Genomic DNA, 22568 nt, shown 5'->3' with positions numbered 1-22568 from the left:
CCTTCAACCCACCAACTCCTCTGCAAGGACAGCGAGGGGACGAGGAGCAATGAACGTGATAGTATTACAGACAGTTAGCTCCCCCAGTCAACTGACAGACTATGGTTAGAAAGTTATTTTTAGTAAGCCCATGGTCATTCAAATATCAGTTAACCATGTGCATAATCTTAAGAAAATAGAACACAGAATCATACATGTAGTAATTACATTTTTTATTTTGGAGATGTATTGCTATGACCACAGAAGATTGACAGGTTTCCTCTCAGCTCGCTCATTATATCTCGATACAAAAATATCTTTCGCAATCGTTTTTACATCGAGAGGTCACAGAGGTATCGAATAGACTTGACACTTCTTTCTTTGCTCAACCAAATGTGTCAAAATTATGAGGTTTACTGCTGCCTAAATACTTAAGGTCAGAGGTCGCACACTAACTTTATCTTTTGAAGGAGTTAAGCTGTTCTAAGGAACAGAATGTTCCTGGTCGCAATTGATGTTAAAGGAACAAAATAACATTCTTCTCCTTTTGGAAATGTTCTGGGGGCTTTTAGATTTCTTTAGCATTACTCCAGGAAACTGCGGTCACTTTTTCACTGTGGTCAGATGTCTGAAGTTGGCTAATACACAATATCATAAGTACATATCAAACCAGCTTTTGGTTTCATCTGACATTTGCTGAGTTGTCCGCAGAATATGTTGTTACTGAAATTCAATTTGAGATTACACACTGTTGTGTTGGTTTAAAAATCATGTTTAGGGCAAATCATCATCACAATTCATCACAATTGTTTTTGTGCACACTTTTGGCAATAGCATTGAAAATGAATATGAGATGTAGAATAATATAATGCGGAATGTGCAGAAGATCATGGAAAAAAAATGTATGATGGAAAACTGTGGCTAAATGTCATAATGTGTTTATTTGATATGAGGTTTTCCTTCTGCTTCTCAACTGTATGGTTACGTAACTCTGTGCACTTACATAATATCCTTTGCATAATTTGAGAAGAAAAGGTAAATCTGAATTCTGATTAAATGGTCGTATACCTGCACACATGCATAACATGTGGAAAATGATCTTGTGCAGATGGTAGGCAGAGGGAGTCAGACAGATATGATTTGTTGTCCAGGTAAGGATTGTACTTAATCATCTTTAACTTCCCTCATTTCCATGTCTGGCAACAATCCAAAGTAATGTTTAAAAAGCTCCTTTGCTCACTTCAAGTTCCCCTAGACCTGCACAATAAGTAAAAAAGTTTTCTCTGTTAAGAACTTTAAATATTTTTTTTCTAGCACATTATATGTATTTGTTTTAACTTCATACATTTATTTACTTTACATGAAATATTTCCTCTTTGGAAAATAAAACATGGTTTATGACCATAAATGACCATTTTCATTTTTACTATAAATATTTTATTTTTTATAAATATGTTAAATGTTTTATAATCATTTATTGTAGGCCTATTGTTTATAGGTTAATCTCTTCATTTTGCTCTGCTGAATGGAGTTCTTTAGTCTACGCCATGAACACCATTCTTATACAGTATAAACTAACACCTTCGATGTAAAGTTTATCTCCGTGCTTTCATTAATCTTTCTAAAATTGCTGTCTGTTCTGTTTTCGTATTAAATAGGTTTTTATGCGACTTGATTGCATAATCTTTGCCTTTTAAAGAAGCGCACTGTCCATATAATGGCATGCAGTGGCAGCTGTGCTGTTAACTTTGTCCCTTGCAAACAAAGACACTTTAAAGCTTCTTTAAAGGGACCACCGTTCAATTGTCCTCTCCCTATACACACGCACCAACTTGCCATATGTCCACCCCCTAAGCCACGCCCTCAGCCCCTAAGAGACCGCCCACCAACCTGGAGGATCGAATATCACGTCCGTCTTTCGCTGCATCACCCCGCTCCTTATTTCATCCTAAAATCGCATATTTTACTGGTAGTCTTAAAGCAGGAATCTCTTGTTTAACTCGTTTTGTGTGTGACACATACAGATTGTGATTATGATACACCTTTTTACTCCGTATCATTTGGCGTAGCTTAGACTGGGGGGTTGGGAGGGGAGAATCAGGTCTTTTGACCCCAACCATCATCATTCCCTGGATAACGGGCACGGAAGCACCCGACAACCTCAATTGTTATTTTCTCTTCCGACATCTGCTGTGTATTGCTTACATTCTCGTCCAAGGGAAAAACACCGTCTGGATTGAGATGTGATGGACCACTTTCATCATATTCCTTAAAGAAGACATCTTTTGATTTTAATCGCACCCTTTTTGTAGTTTGGTGCGTCCATTCAGAGTAGGTTATAATAACAAAACAAGGATTTGGTGACATAATGGAGAGTGTTGAGAAGGAGTGCGGAGCTCTGGGTGGATTATTTCAGGCGATCGTCAATGATATGAAGGTACCGGTGTTGTTTAATTGATTCAAAGTATCCAATATGTTGCAGAGAGATGCCTGCGTTTTACTGCCTTTGTTTTCATTAGGGGTCCAACTGGCTGCACACTGATGCTGTTATTAATGATATGTGCTTCTCAGCATGGAGGCTTTGTTGTGAAATGAAAATTGAACCATTTTGTAGATGTTAGAACTAACAAAATGCTAAACTACTACTATTATATTTTGAGGAAAAAAAATGTAAAAATAGATTCAATTATTTTTTTTAAATATGGACCCAGTTGAGTGCTCAAAACCCTATTTATATATTTATCAGAATTGTTTTAAATAGATTTCCCACCTATTAGGCGACATACTTTTATATTTAAACCATAACCACCACCCATTTCCCCAGATAGACGTGTAACATTACTGTACGTTTTTACTATAAGTGCAATGTCTGCATATTGAGTTTAATACTAAAATGCACATAGTATACTTTCAGATTAAGATAACAAAAAATAGACATTTGAACAAAAATGGACATGGTTCTTATTTTTTTGTCGCATTGATAATGCGCTGACAAGTCTGACTGGTTGGTCACAACACAACACAAGATTGTTACAAATTTGGATGTAAAATATTATTCCCTGGAATAGTGATGCTTTAAAAGCAATGTTGATGTAGAGGCGTTAACCATGGGTCATAAAAGATGCATATCAGAATAATCTTACATTTCAACCTCAGCAAAACTTTCACTTGCTCAGAGCCCTGTTGTGATTGTCCAGTGACACTTAATATGTGTAAATTAGATCATATTAAATGGCTTGTGAATATTTGATTTCTCTACCATTTATTTCATCTCAAAGCATGATGTCATCAAAAAAGGATGCACTTTGTTGATTGTCTTTGCACATTCAAGTGACATACAAATCGGATCTCTTGTAAAATGTTTAAACTTAGCAGCTTCAAATGACCGTCTCTGAGATATGATCTCATATCTTACAGCTATTTGCAAGTTTTTTCGGAGTGAGTGCCAGCCAGTTGTGTTGCTGTATCAGAACCCTGTGGCTGCATGTACTGTTCCAAAAATGGTTTCCATGTTCTCATGCGGCTCCAGTAGTGAATGTTATTGCTAAAAGTTGGCGTTTGAGTGAAATTCAGTGGCCAGACGCCAGTTCTGGAGTTCATACATTGTGAAAGGCTACAGACTTGGCTCAAGGCCAATCCTGGTCTGACAGTGCTCTGCTCAGCTTGTTTGACATACAGTATATCAACACTTGTAAAGAGGGTTCAGCCAGAGAGTGTTGTTCTATCAGAGAGATAATTCGAGTCAGATACACAAACTGATTTTAAATTATTAAGCTAATTATAATCAATATTACGCAAACCTTAATTTGATTTAGGTTTTTCAACCAAAAATGTGCTTATAATGATCATTTAGTCAGTGACGATTATTAGTGTAATAATAAATGTTGTATTTGTCTTGTATACTGCATCCAACATTAGAAAGCAACTTAGTCACAATAGTTAAGTCAAAATTACACATGAAAATGATGGGGGTCATATTGCGCGGAAACGTTTTTTTCTGTGTCTTTGGTGTGTTATAAGTTGCCCGTGCATGTATTACAACATGTAAAATTGCTAAAATGAAAGTGTCGGAACAATAGATTGTATTCTATCTAAAAGCAAATTCACCAAGACCTGACTGTAACGCCTCGTGTAACCACACCCCCACAAAACCGGTCAGTTCGTGGTATGATTTAAATAAGACCGTCCAAATATATACGCAAGTAAGGTCAGTACAATTGCTTTGGAACCTGATGTTCCAAATATGGTAGGAGCCGTTACATTTCCGTCACATGCTTGAAGTATTCGACCAATCACTACGCACTGGTTAACTGGCCAATCATAGCACACCTCGCTTTTCAGACCAATGAGCTTTGTAAAAAATCGGCACGTTTCAGTAGATAAAAACATGCATTGTATGTGGAAAATACAGCGTTTTTGAACCTTAAATCGTGTATATACACACTGCATTACATCTAAAACAAACGATAATATTCGTTATAGCCGTGTCATATGACCCCTTTAAAGCAGTGATTATGATCAAAATAAACAAGCTAAATAGTGTAAAAGCTTGAAATCTATAGCAGATTTGGAGTGTATTTAAAATAAATAGAACAACTTATGTGAGTTGGCCATTGAAAAGGTTTTATTGGTAAAAGCTGTCTAAAACATTTTCAAAGATAAAAATGGGGGATCTTCCTGTATTTAAGGTTCTGTGGGCATGTTGCGACCTGATACAACATTTTCAATCTCCAGGTGGTCCTGCATATCCATCCTCAAAGCTTATTAGCCACCTGTGGCTGTACGAACATATTTATCGCTGATTGTTCATGAGAGTAATAGCTAGCATTAGAGTCAAATACATACAGAATACGTTTCGTGAGATACACTAAGGCTTTAAGGTTGTATTCAAGATTAGGCCGGGTGGATATCTGAAAACAACTGAGAAAGTTTGTGCGAAACCAAGTTCACAAAAAATGTTATCTGCACAGTGGCTTTTGGAGAAGATTTTTCTAGGAACACATGAGAAAACCTTGATTTCCACTGTCAACAAAATGTATTTCCTCTTTACTGATTCCTTACAGTTTAATTATTGTGTTTTACTTGCACCTAGAAGTTATTTTCACTAACCTGATGCCAGAATTCACATTAGACATTTTTCGACCACTAGTTTTTACTCGCTCACCATCAGACTGGATTATCTTCATTTGGTCTGTAATATTGATTCTGAGAATATCAGATGCACTGCACACAGGTAAAATCTGTTTTGAGGATGTCAAACTTTAAATAAAACAGGCAAGTGCAGGTCGCAGAGGGTAATGTGTTTACCTGGTTAGCCCAAAGGTATCTGGAGAAAATGTAATAGTTATCAATCAGAAGATACTTTTAGACCATGACATGAGAGAGTGAAACGTTTTCTAAGACAAGTCAGGACTGTTTAAAAAAAACATGGTCTTGTAAAATGCCTACAATGTTAGTTTATTAAAGACAGGATTTTCTAGTTTTGATCCAGTGTTCACGTTAAGCTATAGATAGGCCTTAGACAGTAACGTGTTGTATCGAAAATAGTAAAATAGTACATCATGGACATGGTATCCAAAATAAAACATACAGTATGTTAGTGATTAGCTGTGCCGAACCTTTCAAAATGGTTTAAGTACATGATGACAAATATGGTGTTCATAAGTGGACATTATTCATCTTTGGGTTCTGTAGAGAATATTCTCTCTCAGCAGATGGACGAGTGTCACAACTGTTTGTGCTTGAGGAAACATCTGGTCTTCATTAAATGTTGTGCTTGATTTTTGTGGTACATGAAGACTTAAAAGTGTCTCTGCATGTTCACATATATTTATGCAATATTATGTTATGTGAAGCTTATGTCAATACTAACCCTTTTCTCTGTGTCTCTCTTTTTATCCTTTTCTGTAGTGTTCATACCCGGTGTGGGAAGACTACATTGCAAAGGCCACAAAACTGCACTCCCAGCTAAGGTGAGGACTTGATACTGCACAGGTTTACAGTTCAAGTGCAGAGATGGAATGGAGCCACAAATCCTTTAAGAAAATCAAATCAGAGTCAACAGTTATCTTTATTGTATTGTTACTTGCAGGATTGGTGTTGATGTCTGTAAATGTTTTGCTGTTTTCTTCCTTACAGGACCACGGTGTTGGCAGCGGCTGCTTTCCTAGATACCTTTCAGAAGGTGGCAGATATGGCAACCAACACAAGAGGTAAATGTATGCAATGAGCTAGAAAATGGCATTAAATTACACACGACACCAAGATTTTTGGGTCACCATTAGATAAACAGAAACGTTGTTTTAATTCATTATGCATCACATTGACTTTGGGGTTCACTTTGTTGTTCATCACTCATTGTCCCTAATTGTCTATTTTGGACTGAAATGATTTAAGAGTCATATTTCTACAAAGTTCAGATGTGCTTATTGCTTGCTGCAACTGGATCTCTGCAACAGAATCCATCCTGTGCCATTAAAATTCTTTCATTACTGCCTGCAGGGACCAGACAAGGCCAAACAAATCTAGTCTTCATCTACACAGTTTTAGGATGTGGGTCAGACATAGCTGTTGGCCTGGAGCAGAATTATTCATCGGTATCTGCGTTATAAATTGCACCACATGTACACAAGTGCATGGTAATGTTAGCATCCCATGTTTTGTGTGTGTATTTGTGTGTCCAACCATACTAGACAAAGGTGCCAGTTGCTATTGGCTACCAAAATCTGCAAGGCTACAGCATTTGCACAAGAATATTAACCAGATACCTACTTCACAGAGACCGATACATAAAACACATATTTGCCTTGTGTCACAACATAAACCCCAGTCACAAACATAAAGGATGACTAATATAATGATAAATGTGAAAAATAAAAATGATGAAATATGGAAATTAAAGGTTTCAGAAGGACAGTAGCTATATGCAAAGATACTACTTCAAGACACACCATATATCCCATTTATTTTGTTCTAGTGTAGTATAGACAGTATAGCCTTAATCTTAATTTTAGTCACCTATCCACCTTCATCCATGTTCCCAGTTCAGAATCATTAGCAGATGTCAGTGAACCAGATTGAATCCATTTGTCCTGGGGGGAAGCTTTGTTCAGCACCCGGCTCCAGACACACAGCACCGCCATAAATTAGTTTGGTGAGCTGTCAATACTTTTACTGGAAGGCTGTCATTGGAGCATTTTCACCTCTGACCTCGTCTGACTGAGAGCATACCGAGTGTCCATGATATAACATTTACAGATTACGCTACAGTATATACTGTAGCGTATCAAAAGACCTTGGTTAATGACCTCTGGGCTGTTTTTAGAGAAATAATTTATTTTGTGTGTGCGCGCGATGGCCTTGTTTTTTTCGTTTTCCGTAGCCCCACATTGAAGTAATATTTTCCTCTCCACCAATGAGCTTGCAGTATATAATCCCTGGTATTACGTGTCAGCAACAACAGTAGGCATGCGTTCTTTTTGAATTAGGGATGGGCTTGGGCACTGGCACAGCTGGAGATCTCGCTAAAACACCGACATCAGACGGATTCTCATCTCACCGGCTTCTAGTGACACACATTTTCCCCCCATCACCCCGGTCAGCCAAACTTAAAGTGAGCTGAACATGTGAAGTGTTTGAATAAGTGGTTCATCTTTCAAACTTATGAACACCTGAATTTGATCTGTCTGTCTCGGTCTAGTCCAATATTGAGTTTTCAAGATATTGAAACTGCCCTTCAGAGGTCAAATGCTTAGCCTCTTGCTTTAGAAACATCACGGAGGATCCAAATGTTCAGTTTCTGAAGTATTTAAATGAAGTATTTGTCAAAAAAAGGTCAGTTTGAGTTTAATAGGCTTGTAAACGTCAATACAGGGAACACTAGAATGGACGGAAAGCTAACACTCTCTCTCTCTCTCTCTCTCTCTCTCTCATACCTTTGCAATGTACCATACTTAATAACTCCGTGCCTTGATAGAAAAGGAGTCCAGCTGTCTGGCTTGTGATTTTTATAGTCATAGCGTCATAGTCAGCATTTTATAGAGCAGATGTGGGATTTGAAAGCACGTGTTGGACAGGCATCGGAGTGTTTGATGTGTGTTCGACTAGCACTTGGAAGTCTGGACTCCGAGAATAGCCGCATTTGTTTACATTCACGTCCAGTGATGAATGTTGGAGGAGGGATGTTTACTGGAACACAATGAGTTAGAATGGCACATGCTTTGTTTGTCTAGGTCTTCTCAGTCCATGTGTGTATATGATGTCAGCATTTTTACGATGCAATTTGCCAGCCCACAGTGATTTCATTTGTTGTGTAAGTGTATAGTTGGTCTTATGGGTAATTTCTTATGTTTTGAGAGATAACACACCAGGGGAGACAAACCTCTCTGTCATGGGACCGGAGTCAGTCGTTTTTTAATGATGGCTCTTGGGTCTGTATTTGTCTGTTTTCATAGAAGTTTTTGACAGTGTGTATGTGTGCGTGAGTGTGTATGTCTATACATGGTTGTATAGGAGGCGATTTCACCGGCTTGCAGTGGCGAGGCAGAGATATGTAATCCTCTTTACTTTGTTCTGACACACAGAGTTTTTGCATGTTTCTGTGAGTGTGTGTCAGTGGGATGCAGTGGGCTGTTAATCTTTCCTGCAGCTCTGGACTGGCAGATGGCATGTATCTGTGCCAGCCATCTGGAGTGTGGGGCACGGGCAAGAATTCGCCTTACTTGGCATCGTCAGATTCACACTTGCTACAATTTACCCATTTCTATTAAGTCATACCTTTTTATTAGGTCTGTAGGTCACCAGACTATCCCTGAGGACTATCCCTCAGGATTTAGCACCACTTAGCATGTGTGACCAATATTCTTGCTAAACTAAGGCTTAAATGAGTTGTTTGTGTATACACTGGTAAACTTGTAAGTAACCTGTGTATAAAAAAAGTCAATAAAAGTGGATTGTTCATATGAAATTGGGACACATTGGGATTAGTATGCATGAGTGGATTATATTTGTTTACGTTTTATTTGTTAAGTAGTTCTGTAGTTTAGACAAGTACCTTGGTAATACTATGTTTACTTTGGCCAATGGTACTAACAAGGGTTTTGGGACATCCAAGGTGGTGATAAGGTATTTGTTAGTACACGCAGTAACCTGTTTTGTTGGTGTATTGGTACATGAATATGCTAGCATTCTGTATTATAAATATATACCATTCAAGTTGGAAATACATATTCATTTGGTGATTAAATTAGTTTCAATGAAGGAAACTACATGAAGGAATCTTCACGTACTGGCATTTAGGTTCATAATGATTTTTGTTACGCAGGAATGGTATAAATCAAAATATCATGTTATTTCTTTCGGGGACCATCTCTGCCCAATGGTACCTCCACATACCTCTTTGGTATGGATTTACATTTACTCATTTGGCTGACGCTTTTATCCAAAGCAACTTACATCGCATTTTACTTTACATTTGTTTCTACGTATATTCATATGGGCGTTGCTGGTGCCATGCTCTAACCACTGAACTACAATAGGGCTACATTATTTGATATCAGGAAAGCAAACATTTATTTTCAAATCTTGAATAACTCTTATAACAACCTTCACCAGATCTATTGTTCCCAATGTAGATGAACCTGGAATGCATTTGAAATCTTCCAGAATCGACACATTTGCTTTGAAATCTGTTTCATTCAGCTGCTATTTTACATTTAGTCATTTAGCAGACGCTTTTATCCAAACGACTTAAATATTAGGGAAACAAAAGAAGCACTATAAAACTATAAAAACTAGGAAAACTATAAAAAGTAGCCTATTCAAAGAACAGAACGTTATGTTCAGCTACATCCTGTTGAAAAATGAAATGAAAACACATTAGGAATTCACAGGAATGTCAGAAAGTAAACAAAATGAAAATACGAAATAACAGCTTGTATAAAGAGTAATTGATGTGTGTTTACTGTTCTGCTAAAGTGCCTTGTCTTGAGCTGTTAGCTTGTTTACCATTAAATAAGTCCAAAACAATGCATCTGAAAGATTCACATTTGCATTAGTTTTAGATTTTATTTAGAACATTGAAACAAACTATGTTCAGTATGTATTCAATATGTTAGAGAATAGTTATTGTTTTGTAGTACTTAGTTGTTATTTATATAGTATGGTGGATGATGATGTCTTCATTTCTCTCCCACTGACTGAACTACTGTCATCTAATAGAAAGACAGATGATATAGAGAAAGGACGACACACACATGCACACGCACTCAAGTGGCCTCTATTACTTTATGTGTGTTTGGGAGCTCCACAGTTAAATGTGCGAGTGTGCTATGTTGAAACTCTAATGTGAAGCACATCTGGAGACTTTAGGGTATTTTTAGCTCCAATGCTCTATTCTCCAGACAGGAAGTCTTAGTGGCTGTAAACACGCAAACGCTAGCACACAAATCCATACACACATGGGTACCTTTTATGTCCCCTCGCCGTGCCAGGAGAGAGTCCGGGGCAGTCTGGTGTAATTGAGAACAGATACAGTGAAGGCAGGGGGCTAAGCTCAGCTTTGTTGTCGATGGTCTTCCTGTCTCTGTCTAACCGTCTCACTGTGTATCCGTGTTGAGCTGAACGTTCAAGAACGCTTGCAGGGGGGCATTTCCACCCCTCGCTGTCTTTGACATTCATTCTTTCTGTTTATTAGTCTGCCGGTTTATAAGATTGTTAAATATCCATCGGAAACATTTACAGACATCTTCAGGCAGCTAAAAACGTGAGAAACAGGGCTTGTGTATTAACACTTAAGGTTAATGGTGGACCGTGTGGCTGTATTTACATGAATGCATTAACAAAGCCACTGCATGAAACTCTCTCTGGTACATTCTGTGGGGTACGTTATTTTAAGAAACAAAAGGGCGTGTGAAGAAAAGAATGTTATAGTTTTGCATCCATATAATAATTTTGGAAAAGCTGTTATTTTTGTGTGAAATACTGCTTAATATATTTTGGTTGTGTTGACAGCAGTTTGCATGAAGCAGAACTTTTGTGGGGATCTTAGATTCTACTGAAGGTAGAAAACGCTATGAATAAATTATATGCAACTCTCTTACGATGACGGTTGTAGTGCCAGCCATTCACCGACTCTTAAAGACCCAATGGGGGAGAGAGAGAAAGTGAGAGAGAGAGAGAGAGATGTCATTGTAAAGAAGTTAAAGAGTCACCCATGGACACTGCTTCTCTGTTCTGATATCATAGAAGGACATTACTTTATAAGATGTTATGGCTCGAAGAATGATTAAGTCTTAACTTTTTGTTTTCTTTTACATTAAGGGGAACAATGGGTTGATTATCCTTCCAACTATTTAATCACAGATCAATTAAATTAATGAAGTGAGCTTTTGGTTCCAAACACATTCAGATTCATGTCCGATATGCAGTAGAAAATCTTAATATGATTATATGAAAATTTCTTTCATTTGTAAAAACAAACCCATTTTTTATCAGTCACACAGGTTTGACGTGAGGGCGAATAAATCTTTTTTTTTTGGAAACTATCCCTCTAAGAATGCAGGATTGTTCTGTATCTCAAATGTGCAGATCTGTGATGGAATAGAGATACTCATCATGAATTCCTCAAGGATTCAATGCCTCCGATCTTCTGATAGTTTCCCAGCTGTGGGCAGGTGTTGGCTGCCTGAAAGGAGCATCTGAAACTCCTGGTCATGTGATCTGAAAGGGAAGGCTGTGGGAGCTGTGCATGTCCGGTCAGGGTGGGAGGCCAGGGGACTCGTGGATACAGGAAGTCTCTGAAAGCTTTCAGGATGGAACTGTCAGCTGATCCCTTGAGGGAAGGGAAGAGGAGGCTAGCAGGTGTGTGTGAGTGTATGAAGCGTATTATCTTGACTGTAACAGTGACGTTGAGACCGTCTGCTTTTGAGATAAAAAGCTCTTCACTTTTGAGCTAATCTGCAGCTGTGAATGCAGCGCCGAGCCATGTGCGAGTGTGTTTGTGCAAATTTCCATGTGCGTTAGAGTGTATCTCAGCTCAGGTCTGTTACGTCTCGACACCAGCAGGGGTGAACGTAATTTGATTTGCTGAAGAACACTGAGGAAAGTATGTGAGACGTGCATGCTACACACTGTGCTGACAGTGGTCTTTGCTCAGCAGACAGACACTATAGATGAACTTGTGGGTCTGGGCTAAATGGGAGATCCAGAGAATTTTTTTCAGTATCGTTTCCTGAATACAGCCTCTCAGAGCAGGGATTCAGCTGGAGGATCTTTAACCTTTCTTTCCTTATACCGTCACCTAGTTTGGCAGCTGGTCAATGTGTCATTACACTCCACCCAACATGCCAAACTGTGAATTGTGCATTTGTGAAAAGCATTAAATGTGCAATTGTGAAAAGACAATCAAAACATGATTTTATTTGAAAACTTGAGAACATTAAATGTGTTTTATATTGATGCACAAAGTCTTTCATCCACAGCAGTTTACAGTCGGTTCAAAGTCATACATTCGATCAATTCATGCTTTTTCTGGGAAACAAACCCATGACCTGTCCTCCGCAAGCTATCAGTTACATCTAACAGGAACACACACTTACATGTCTGGTTTATTATCTCCGCGGGGACAGTCCATTGGCGTAATAATTTTTATACTGTACAAACTGTATATTTTATCCCCTAAACCTAAAGATCATAGGAAACCATTCGCATTTTTAGATTAAAAAAATATATTTTTAACACACAAACACAATATAACACACACACACACAAAATAAACTTTTATACCAACCATAATTTGAAGAATATTCAATATATTGTACTTTTCTATTAATGGTAATATGAACAAAAAAACTGATATGCCACATGCAGTAGGATGCAGTTTTTTTATGTTTTCAGTTTTGGTGTTTCAGTTCTCCAGCTTGTCTGTCTATGTGTATGGTTATAACAGGGCAGGTTATTGCTGGCCTCTCTCATTCTCTCCTGTAATAATAGTGTTTGGGAAACATGAGAGACAGGAAAGGCAGTTACGGAGTGGAAGAATAGAGGGATATCCCTTTACCGGGCTCCCTCCTTTTCCCTTTGGACAAGGCTCGATGGGATGGAGAAGGTGCAGTGCTGTTCTTCAGGGCTGCTCCCATTTCTACTTGTGTACACAGAGAGGCCACACGCACAGACTTATATTTGGCATGCTAACCAAAACAACTTATGGAGAAAAACATTTTCACACCCAAACCGTCACACACAGCATCACATACATAAAAACATATTTTTTCAGGTCATAACTGTACTTTTTATTCACCTCCTCTGACAATTTGAGACATTGAGATGTCACACATAACATTGCCCATGAAGTACTTTGTATGGGTACCTTGGCCTGGCTAAACTGTGACCAACTGGCCCTGACATCGGCAGGGTTAAATCTCATCAGATATGGCAGTGCGATTGGATAAAAATCTTGGCTGAGCTGTTTGTGTCAAGTCCCAAACAGGGTGGACTTTACATCTTAAGACCCCATTTTAATTACACTTGGCTGGAGAGGAAAGTTAACACCGCTAAGTAATAACGTTCATGGCCGCAAATGTGAGCATTGCTTGATGGATCTGGGCCATGGGGTTTGCGATGTGCACTATTTGTGGTCTTAAAAGCTCTGTCTCTTGTGAATATGGTGCAATTATCTCAAATTTTCACAAAGTGTGTCGTTTATTCTATTGGACCTGCTTCTGCTTATTCTGCCCCCTTGTGGCCATTGTATCTACCTTCGATCTAAATTAAAGTACATGCGAACAATGTTTCCAAAAATTAAACATGCTGTTTAATTGGACATGTTAAACACGTCCTTTTCCCATATATTGATTATTTAACATTTATTTATTTTCTTCCCAGGGGCTACCAGGGACATCGGCTCCGCCTTGACCCGGATGTGCATGCGGCACCGCAGTATCGAGGCCAAACTGCGGTACTTCACCAAGTGAGAGAACGACCCGATAATGGCGTGACTAGTCTCATGCCTCACTCCCCGCCAGTCAGACGGCAGAGATAGAATTTTATACGTCTGTGCCAAGCATTGATTTTCCACTGCAGAGATAAGCAAAATATCCATAGATCGATCAGCCTCCTCTAAGGCTTTAATGTGTTGTCTTTAGAGAGACCAGATTAGCTCGCAGACTAAAAGAGGACTGTATAGCCACGGTAAACGACTACAGAGCTTGAGTGCTGACCTTAAAGCAAGTTCACTCAAAAAGAAAAAGTGTTTTTTAACCCTTCGTTGTTCCAAACCAAACCTACAGTATTTGACTAAAAGAACCTACTGGACAGAAGGTTAACATTCTTTTCCGTCCAATTAAAGTGAATGGGCTTTTGGACTGTCAAGGTATTTTACAAGTGTTTGCGTGAGAAACCAAAGTGTACACTGTTATAAATGTTAAATTTTGGGTGCACTGTTCCTTTAAATAATATTATGAGACCCCCAGACCATGTTTTGACCCCATATTCTTTATGTTGTTGCACTCTCCCCTGTTTGGCTCGCACCTAGCACTCTTATGGAAAAAATGATCGCCCCGCTCCAAGACAAGATAGAAGAGTGGAAGAAAACCGCTGCCCTGCTTGATAAAGACCACGCCAAAGGTAAGCCCGAATTATCACAATTAAAATGTTAATTAAAACATGTTCAATTTGAACACCACAAGTCACTCTTTCCGTTCACCAGAGTTCAAGCGCTCCAGGCAAGAGATCAAGAAGAAGTCATCTGACACGCTAAAGCTGCAGAAGAAAGCCAGAAAAGGTCGGTCTCTCTTTTCGCCTCTTGTTTTCAGAGGATTATGGGTCTCAGTATTAGCGAATATGTGTTAGTGCTGGGGTCTTTCAGTCGGCCCCCTCTCTTGCATGGTGACTTCTGATGTCAACATTAATTAGGTCAGAGAAAGATTACGAGGTTCAGCATCAAGTCAAATAGGTCACGGCAGCCTTGGTAAATCAGATAATGGTGGGCAGTAAACCGTTACAGTATCCAGTATTTATTTAAAGAAACAGTTCACTCAAAGTTTTTAATTCAATTACTGTCCTTCATGTTGTTCCAAATGTAGTATAATGTAGTTCTAGTACTTTGTTCTCTATTTCGGAATTTGACAACCCTTGACCACTATGTGCTTTCTTTGCATGACATTTATAGTCACTAAATAAAGACAGAAGTTTTCTTCATGCGAACCGAATGTACGTACAATGTTTGAGTAAATGTAGTTTGTCGTAAATGTTGTCTTTAAACGTAGTTTTGTCTACAACATGTTTGCTTGCAATTGCATTTTTCTGCCTTCCCTGACAGTTTTGCGATCTCTTCATCCCAAATGCTCTTTTTCCCTTTGCCTTTCTCTTTTTCATACTCGCTTGGCTTCTGCTTATAAACTGTAGAGCTACCAGGTATGTATTCATAGCTTCGTGCCTTTGTTGCATGACTTCAGAAATGCGTTCACTTCATTTCATCAGGAATGTGTTGCGTGTGCCGTGTGTTCGTGTGTTCGTGAGAATGTTTGGGTGTCCTTGAGAAACGCGCATACAGTTCCATTCCACACAAAAACTCTCCCCATCATCTCATTGTCATCCATTTCATCAGAAATAACAAGATTCTGTGTTTCTAGAATACACGATAAAGTACATTCATGACATATTTGAACCTTAGGGTGTTTAGATACACATCGACTCTGTTGATGCTTTTTTATTTTTTAATACATGGTTGTGAAGGTTTTTTGCATGGCCATTATCCATCCTTCTCTGAATGCTGAACTGTGGGACATCTGTATTGAAATCTACATCATTTGTTTCATGCATCATGTAGTGAACATTAGCATTTTAGTTAATAATTTACTGATATTGTCTATAATGGATGTATATTGGTTTATTTGTCTTTATGTCTGACTGTATCTCTCTCTTATCATCTCAGGTCGGGGAGGGTTACAGCCTCAGCTTGACAGTGCTATGCAGGATGTGAGTGACATGTACTTGCTTATGGAGGAGACTGAAAAGCAGGCTGTGCGACGAGCCCTCGTTGAAGAAAGGGGGCGCTACTGCACCTTCATCAACCTTTTTCAACCAGTAGTGGTGAGAATGGAGGCAGAGCTTTTGGATTATGATTCTATAGCTGTATCACAATTCGAAGGTTGCAATCTTATAAGGTCGCAGACTTAAAAATGAGGACTTGATCTTTAAAGCACGCAGCCTCAAAAGTCAAAGAAGGGAATCTTGGGATAGCAGGATACATTCGTTATATCCATAAAATCCCGTGGGAAATAAGGTGCATTTTGAGGATGCATTTTAAGCCGCCTTTCAATTGAGAGAGCGTTACAAGCCTTTAGTCGCGCTAATGTGATGCAATCGGCCTTAAATGCAGCCTTCAAAGGATGCAGCCCCCAAATTGGGACACAGCCTATCAGTGTTTTTTTTTTTGTTTAGTTGTAACTTGGTTATAAAGGTTATATGTCCTGTTTTTCAGAACGCTGAGATTTCAATGCTTGGAGAAGCCACTCACCTCCAGGCCATCATTGACGACCTCACGGTGTTGACCACTGACCCTCATAAACTACCGGAGGCCAGTGAACAGGTGCTTTAATACACATGTGAAAATCGTGTGCTATGTGCTAACAAAGGACCACCTAAAATGCCTTCACAGGTCTATTTACTTAATTTTTTATTGAGGGCACTCACAGACATAGTGTCTTGAAATAATTTGATTTCTTCCATTAGGTGATTGTGGATCTTAAGGGTTCTGATTACAACTGGTCGTATCAAACTCCTCCGTCATCTCCTAGTAGTATAGGCTCTAGAAAAAGCAGCCTTTGCAGGTACTTAACTTTCTTTGTTAACTACTCTAATAAAAAGCATATTTCACCATTTCCAGATGCATTAACGTTTGTTTTTCATGCACTGTCTGCATTCATTTGGAGAGCAACACTAAATTGTTTTCTTTGTCTGACTGGCAGTTTGGTGCATCTGCCACCCGGTGGCGCCCATCGCCTGAGCAGCGTTTCCTCTCACGATTCTGGATTTGTCTCACAAGATGCTAATGCACACTCCAAACCTCCCTCTCCTATGCCATCTGACATCGCTAGCCAGGTTAAAAGCCAGTTTGTCAAGATTCCTGTTGTTTTTTGTGGTCTGTTTTGTTTTTTGCTGACATCTTTTGAACTATCTCTGTTAAACAGAAGTCCTCCAGTTCTGCATCCTCTGAGGCTTCAGAAACCTGTCAGTCAGTCAGCGAGTGTGGCTCTCCCACAATAGTAAGTAGAATATTATTTCTGTTTTCTTTTCTCTAATTATGTTCTATTATTTTGCATAGCCTAATTTTTTTATTTGATCTTTTATTTTATTATTTAATGCTTATTTTTCATTTAAACTGTCTAGTAGCTTTACCTGTGATGCATCAGCTCTTTATAAAAAATGTTGTTATATTGAATGAATATTAATTGCAGTATCTCTTTTTATATTTAATTTGCAACCAAGTTATGTGTAATTTTCTTTGTTTTTGACATGTTGCCAACAATTCAAGTCAACAAACATTAAATCAAAATTGAAATTATTTACTTTCAGGTTCTGGTATTTCTTCACATATGGGTTGTTTTAATATTATTATAATATTATGGCCTTTTTATTTTTTTAATATCATGATATAATTTTGAATAGTTGTTGCAGGGTTATACTATCGATCTGAATTGTATACATTTATGCATTTTTAATTTGTATCTTATATATTTAATTTAGCCATCCTGTCATTCCGTTTCCACAGTTCGGCTCATCCTTTGCTACCTTTCGCCCAGCTCACTGTTTTAATGACTCCATCAGGGCTCACTCTTACATTCTTCCTGCGTCCCCCTCCTATAACCAATCCCCAGGATCAAACTCCCCTTCACCCATATCAAAGGTTCCTCACTGGAAGGTTTGTTTTCATTTTGACCATTTGGTCACCCTTTGCATTTTTTTGTTATGTTCATTATTAGTTTTATTTTCTTTGTTTTATTTAATCAAACTTCATTTTTGAATCATCCGCTTTCCATCAATGACTAACATTCGACTCGGGTTTGTTGGTTATTTGTTCAAATTAACGTCTAGTAAGTAAGTAAACTGAAATTGCTGGTGTGTGCACAACGTTGTAGTCTGCCTATTTTCCATATTCCATAACGTAAAAGACATTTTTCTCTTGCAGCAGGACTGGTCCAAGGCAGGTCAGTATGAGCAGACAGCCCGACAGCGTAGAACTCAGGCTGCAGAGCCCTCTAGTGGTGTTGGCGGGCATGGAACAATTCACTCTGAAGGTCCTTACAGGACAAGACTAAGTTCCAAAGACATTACAGTAAAGGTACCCTGGAAAATGGAAAGATAATTCATGCAATTGAACTTTTACAACTGCCGTTAAAAAGTTTCTTTAGCCTTTTTTGTAATTAACCCTTTGGATATTTGTCTTTATGTCTCTTAGCACGGTAAACCAGCATCATCTGCCGCAAGTGAGCTGGCAATGGTTCTGACTCGAGGACTCAGCATTGAACAGCAGCAGAAGAGCAGCTGCGACTCTCTTCAGTACTCTAGTGGATACAGCACACAGAACACTACACCATCATGTTCAGAGGACACTATACCATCACAGGGTAATCTACAAAAAATACACGTAAACACCTCACTGGTATGCTTTTTGGGATTCCCTTCTTCGTGAAAAAGCCATTCAGGTCTGTTTTAGGCAGAATAATCATATTACCTACCCACTCATAATGCATTATACAGACTTTCTCTATGTAAAGGATAATGCACAGGCAGCCGGTTGTTTTTTTTGCTTATTTCGCTTTAACAGCGGACTGCTTGTACATTCTCCCGTCTTAATACACGACTACTTGCCACATGAGAAAAAAAATGGACATGAAATGTGAATTTGAAATATTTTTAGTTCATTTTTACCAAATGCAGATCTTCCACAACGAAAAGCTGTTTACTTTTTAAGTTTCAAGGTAAGAAACGATGTTCAGATGTCACAAACAGGCAATTTGATTTAATCATTTGTAAATATAATGTCACATTAATGCATCATTATATAAAGATATATTTAATTAGTAAAAAAGCTGACAAAACGATTTTCTGGCAATAACGAACCTGCAAATGTCACGACTAGCCAATCAGAATCAAGCATTCCTACAAGCAATGTAATAAAATGTATTAAAATGCTGTTGCCTATGTAGGCAGCTCACTAGTTTTGGGATCTTAATTTTTTATAATATAATATTTGATATAAATTACTCACACATTCTTGCTTACCAACACTATGAATATAACATATCTTATGTAAAGCAACAGGCAATTCTTTTTATTTAGTATTTCTTATGTATAATGTTTATTTCATAATTTATTTATTTTCTATAAATGTTTTTTTTCCTTAATTATTTACTGGCTTTTCCCATATGACTGTACTGTCTGTTCTTATATGTATTTATTGTAAAACTGCTTAATAACAATGCCTAATTGTGAAAAGGGCTATAGAAATACATTTAAGTTGGGTTGATTTTAGTTGACATTATTATTTTAGTATGCCGTAATTTGGTGCACTTTTTCCCCCAATTTTTGCAGGATCTGAATATGACTGTTATTCTATGAACGGGGATCCTGAGAATGATTCACAGACAGACTTTGATAAGTCCTCCACAGTCCCTCGCCATAGCAACCTCGCTCAGAACTACCGTCGTATGATCCAGGCCAAGAGGCCTGCCAGCACCGCTGGGCTGCATGGAGGACTGGGTGCCCAGGGAGTTTCCAAATCCAATGGAAAAGCAGGAAGCGGTGTCATATCCTCAGGAACGGCTACCATTCGGAGAACCCCATCATCTAAGACGAACGTAAGGCGCACACCCTCCAGCGTGGGTCCGATCCCGATCCGACCACCTATTGTACCCGTAAAGACCCCCACTGTCCCCGACTCACCTGGATTTCCCAGCCCTCCCTCCGATCACAACGGAAGCGAGGAAAGCATTTACAATGACGGTTCGTTGGAGATTTTGGACTACAAAGGTTCACCGAAGCGAATGAGTCTGCCCGGCCCAACATGGGGAACTGGAAGTGGACTGGATAGAAGTGCCTATACACACCAACCTGGAGCCGTGGGTTTCAGTTCCGAAGAGGACCAGATACTCGCTGCCAATCGGCACAGCCTGGTGGAGAAGATCGGAGAGCTAGCCGCCAGTGCACATGCGCTCGGTGAGGGTCAGTTCCCATTTCCGATGGATCCTGAGCCCATCCAGGGCCAACAACAGGATCAAGGACACAAGAAGGAGGGAGAAGACTTATTGAAGACTATCCGCAGAGGGGTGCGTCTCAGGAAAGCGGCCTGCAATGACAGATCAGCTCCGAGGATCTTGCGGTAGTTCAGTACTGTCTGCTCCTACATGCTGATGAAGAGTAAGAATATATGTGACCCTGGACAACAAAACCATTTTTTTTCGTCTAATTTGGTCAATTTTCGAAATTGAGATTTTACATCATCTGAAAGCTGAATAATTAAGCTCTTTTATTGATGCATGATAGAATAAGATCTGATGGAGAAACAATTGGAAAAAAATCTAAATATTGAGAAAATACCCTTTGAAGTTGTTAATCTGAGGCACATTAGTGAAATCAGTGGATGGCCATCTACTCACAAAAATTAAGTTTTTCTATATTTACGGTATGAAATTTACTATAAACTTCATGGGACATCATCTTTACTTTATATCCTAATGATTTTTGACACAAAAGAAAAATAAATAATTTTGGCCCACACAATGTATTTTTGGCTTTAACAAAAAATGAACCCGTGCTACTTTAGACTAGTTTCAGTGGTTCAGGGTCACATATGCTCAAAAAATGAAAATATGGTTTAAAACTTAAAAACTGACATGTTAACAACTTTGTCAGAAATCAATGTTACATGTTGAGTGTATATGGACTCATCTTGACTATTGTTGTTGTATGTATATTCAAAACTAATATCAGTTATATTATGATGGCCATTTTATGACCTTGATGAGAATGTAATGTTTAAAATGTGTATTAATACTGTATACTAGCTTCACAAGTTGTTCCATTTTGGAATTTGTAATGTTCTTCATGTTACTTCTATGTAACTGCTATTTTAAGAAGCTTCGAGAAATGTCTCCTCCCACATGTAAGTGTTGTAAAAAGCCAAAGTCTTGTTCGCAATTTAAAAGCTGTTTGGAAAAGCACAACATGGCTTATACCGCAGCCCAGACTCAGATGGACCACACAATCAAACCACTGCACATTCTGTAAACTGCCAAATAAAGCACATCAGTTGTACTAAAGCAGTGGAAAGTTTTTTTTTAAGCTATCAAATAAGAGACTTATAGCTGATTTCAGCTAGTGTGCCTTTTTTTCGGGATGCATTTTCAAGCTCAACCAGCAGATAGCGCAATTTGCTTAATAAATGTCTACACTGGAATGAACATCTACTTAGCTATGCTTTAAATTGTAAGGTAATAATATTGCAAAGTTTATTTATAACCAGAAATATTAGATATTTACATTAAGTATTTTTGTTGTTGTTTTGTTTTCATGAACACCCAATTACCACAACATTATTTATAGATATGCAGGTGTTGTAATGCCAATACATGCCTGTGAACATTATATAGTCCTGTTTTAAGTTTAGGCCTACCATGTGATAAGGTCACTTTCCCATGAAACCACCACATTATAGCTATTAGATTTTGAAAAAACACAAGGTTAGGCTGCTCAGTTATTTACATAATGAACATTTACGCATACAACTAAACGAAGTGAGTTGTGGTCTTATTATTCTATTACACATCTTGAAAGTTCTTTCATGATTTTGTTTACCAAATCTATCGTGGCGTCCCGAGATCACCCGTATGTGGGTATATGTGACCCGTCGGGATGCTTAAATCTAATGGATGGGATAAAGTGCTGGAGACGCGCAGAGGGAGGCGTTTGATGTGGCAGCTGGAGATTGTGAGAATGAGTAGCGACCAAAGTCATGGGTTCAGTCATTCACTTGCTCCCTCACTCAACACATCCCCTTCGCCGTCATTCCCCTCTTTCTGACGGACGGGACCCCCGCACTCCGCTCGAGGCTACACATACAGGGATGTGACACTGGTGCGCATCCCGCCGTCAGTCGTGCAGCAAAGTGGCACGCGTGTCATTCTCGCTGACAGACGCGCTCGTCTGCCTATCCACGTTCCTCCGTTGCAAATGCAAGACATGACTGTGTACTGATGGAGCCACGTCGCAAACAAGACAGCGCAGCAGAAATAAACACATCTTGAGCAATGCGATCTGATCTGGAGGATAGGGGGTTGTTTAGAGCAGAGAGGGACAGACAGAGAACGTTTTTACGCAAGGGTACACTTGGGTAACAGCTTTGTTTTGCCCCTTTATACATTTATAATTACATTTTATGAATGTGATTGTATGTAGTGCTTCATAATTCCATAATTGTTTTAACTGATATGTTTTTCAGTGACCAAACAGTATGTGTCCAGTACATGATACGGTCGAATCAGTGGACATTGACATATTATGACATTAATGTTTATCTTTTAAAGTATTAT

At 38.7% G+C, this 22568-nt stretch overlaps 1 protein-coding gene across 4 annotated transcripts; it reads left to right on the top strand.

Annotated features, from left to right (window-relative positions):
• The first annotated feature begins 1882 nt into the window (after positions 1 to 1882).
• mtss1la (MTSS I-BAR domain containing 2a) lies at positions 1883 to 21288 on the top strand. Of its 4 annotated transcripts, XM_056765868.1 has the most exons (15): positions 1883 to 2416; positions 5890 to 5951; positions 6118 to 6191; positions 13861 to 13945; positions 14510 to 14601; positions 14684 to 14758; positions 15911 to 16068; positions 16460 to 16567; positions 16711 to 16808; positions 16947 to 17079; positions 17169 to 17243; positions 17750 to 17899; positions 18167 to 18319; positions 18437 to 18605; positions 19573 to 21288. In XM_056765868.1, exons 1-15 carry the CDS (start codon positions 2348 to 2350, stop codon positions 20361 to 20363), a joined length of 2292 nt encoding a protein of 763 aa, XP_056621846.1. In that variant the 5' UTR covers positions 1883 to 2347; the 3' UTR covers positions 20364 to 21288. The 4 variants fall into 4 exon arrangements, with proteins under 4 accessions (XP_056621846.1, XP_056621845.1, XP_056621847.1 ...); XM_056765867.1 differs by having other exon boundaries at positions 16711 to 17079; XM_056765870.1 differs by lacking the exon at positions 17750 to 17899 and having other exon boundaries at positions 2336 to 2416.
• The last annotated feature ends 1280 nt before the right edge of the window (positions 21289 to 22568 follow it).

This window comes from Triplophysa dalaica, chromosome 14 (genome assembly GCF_015846415.1).
Source record: "Triplophysa dalaica isolate WHDGS20190420 chromosome 14, ASM1584641v1, whole genome shotgun sequence".
In the NCBI taxonomy this organism is placed as follows: domain Eukaryota; kingdom Metazoa; phylum Chordata; class Actinopteri; order Cypriniformes; family Nemacheilidae; genus Triplophysa; species Triplophysa dalaica.
The sequence above is the reverse complement of the archived record's forward strand: the minus strand, read 5'-3'. Positions and strand labels throughout refer to the sequence as shown.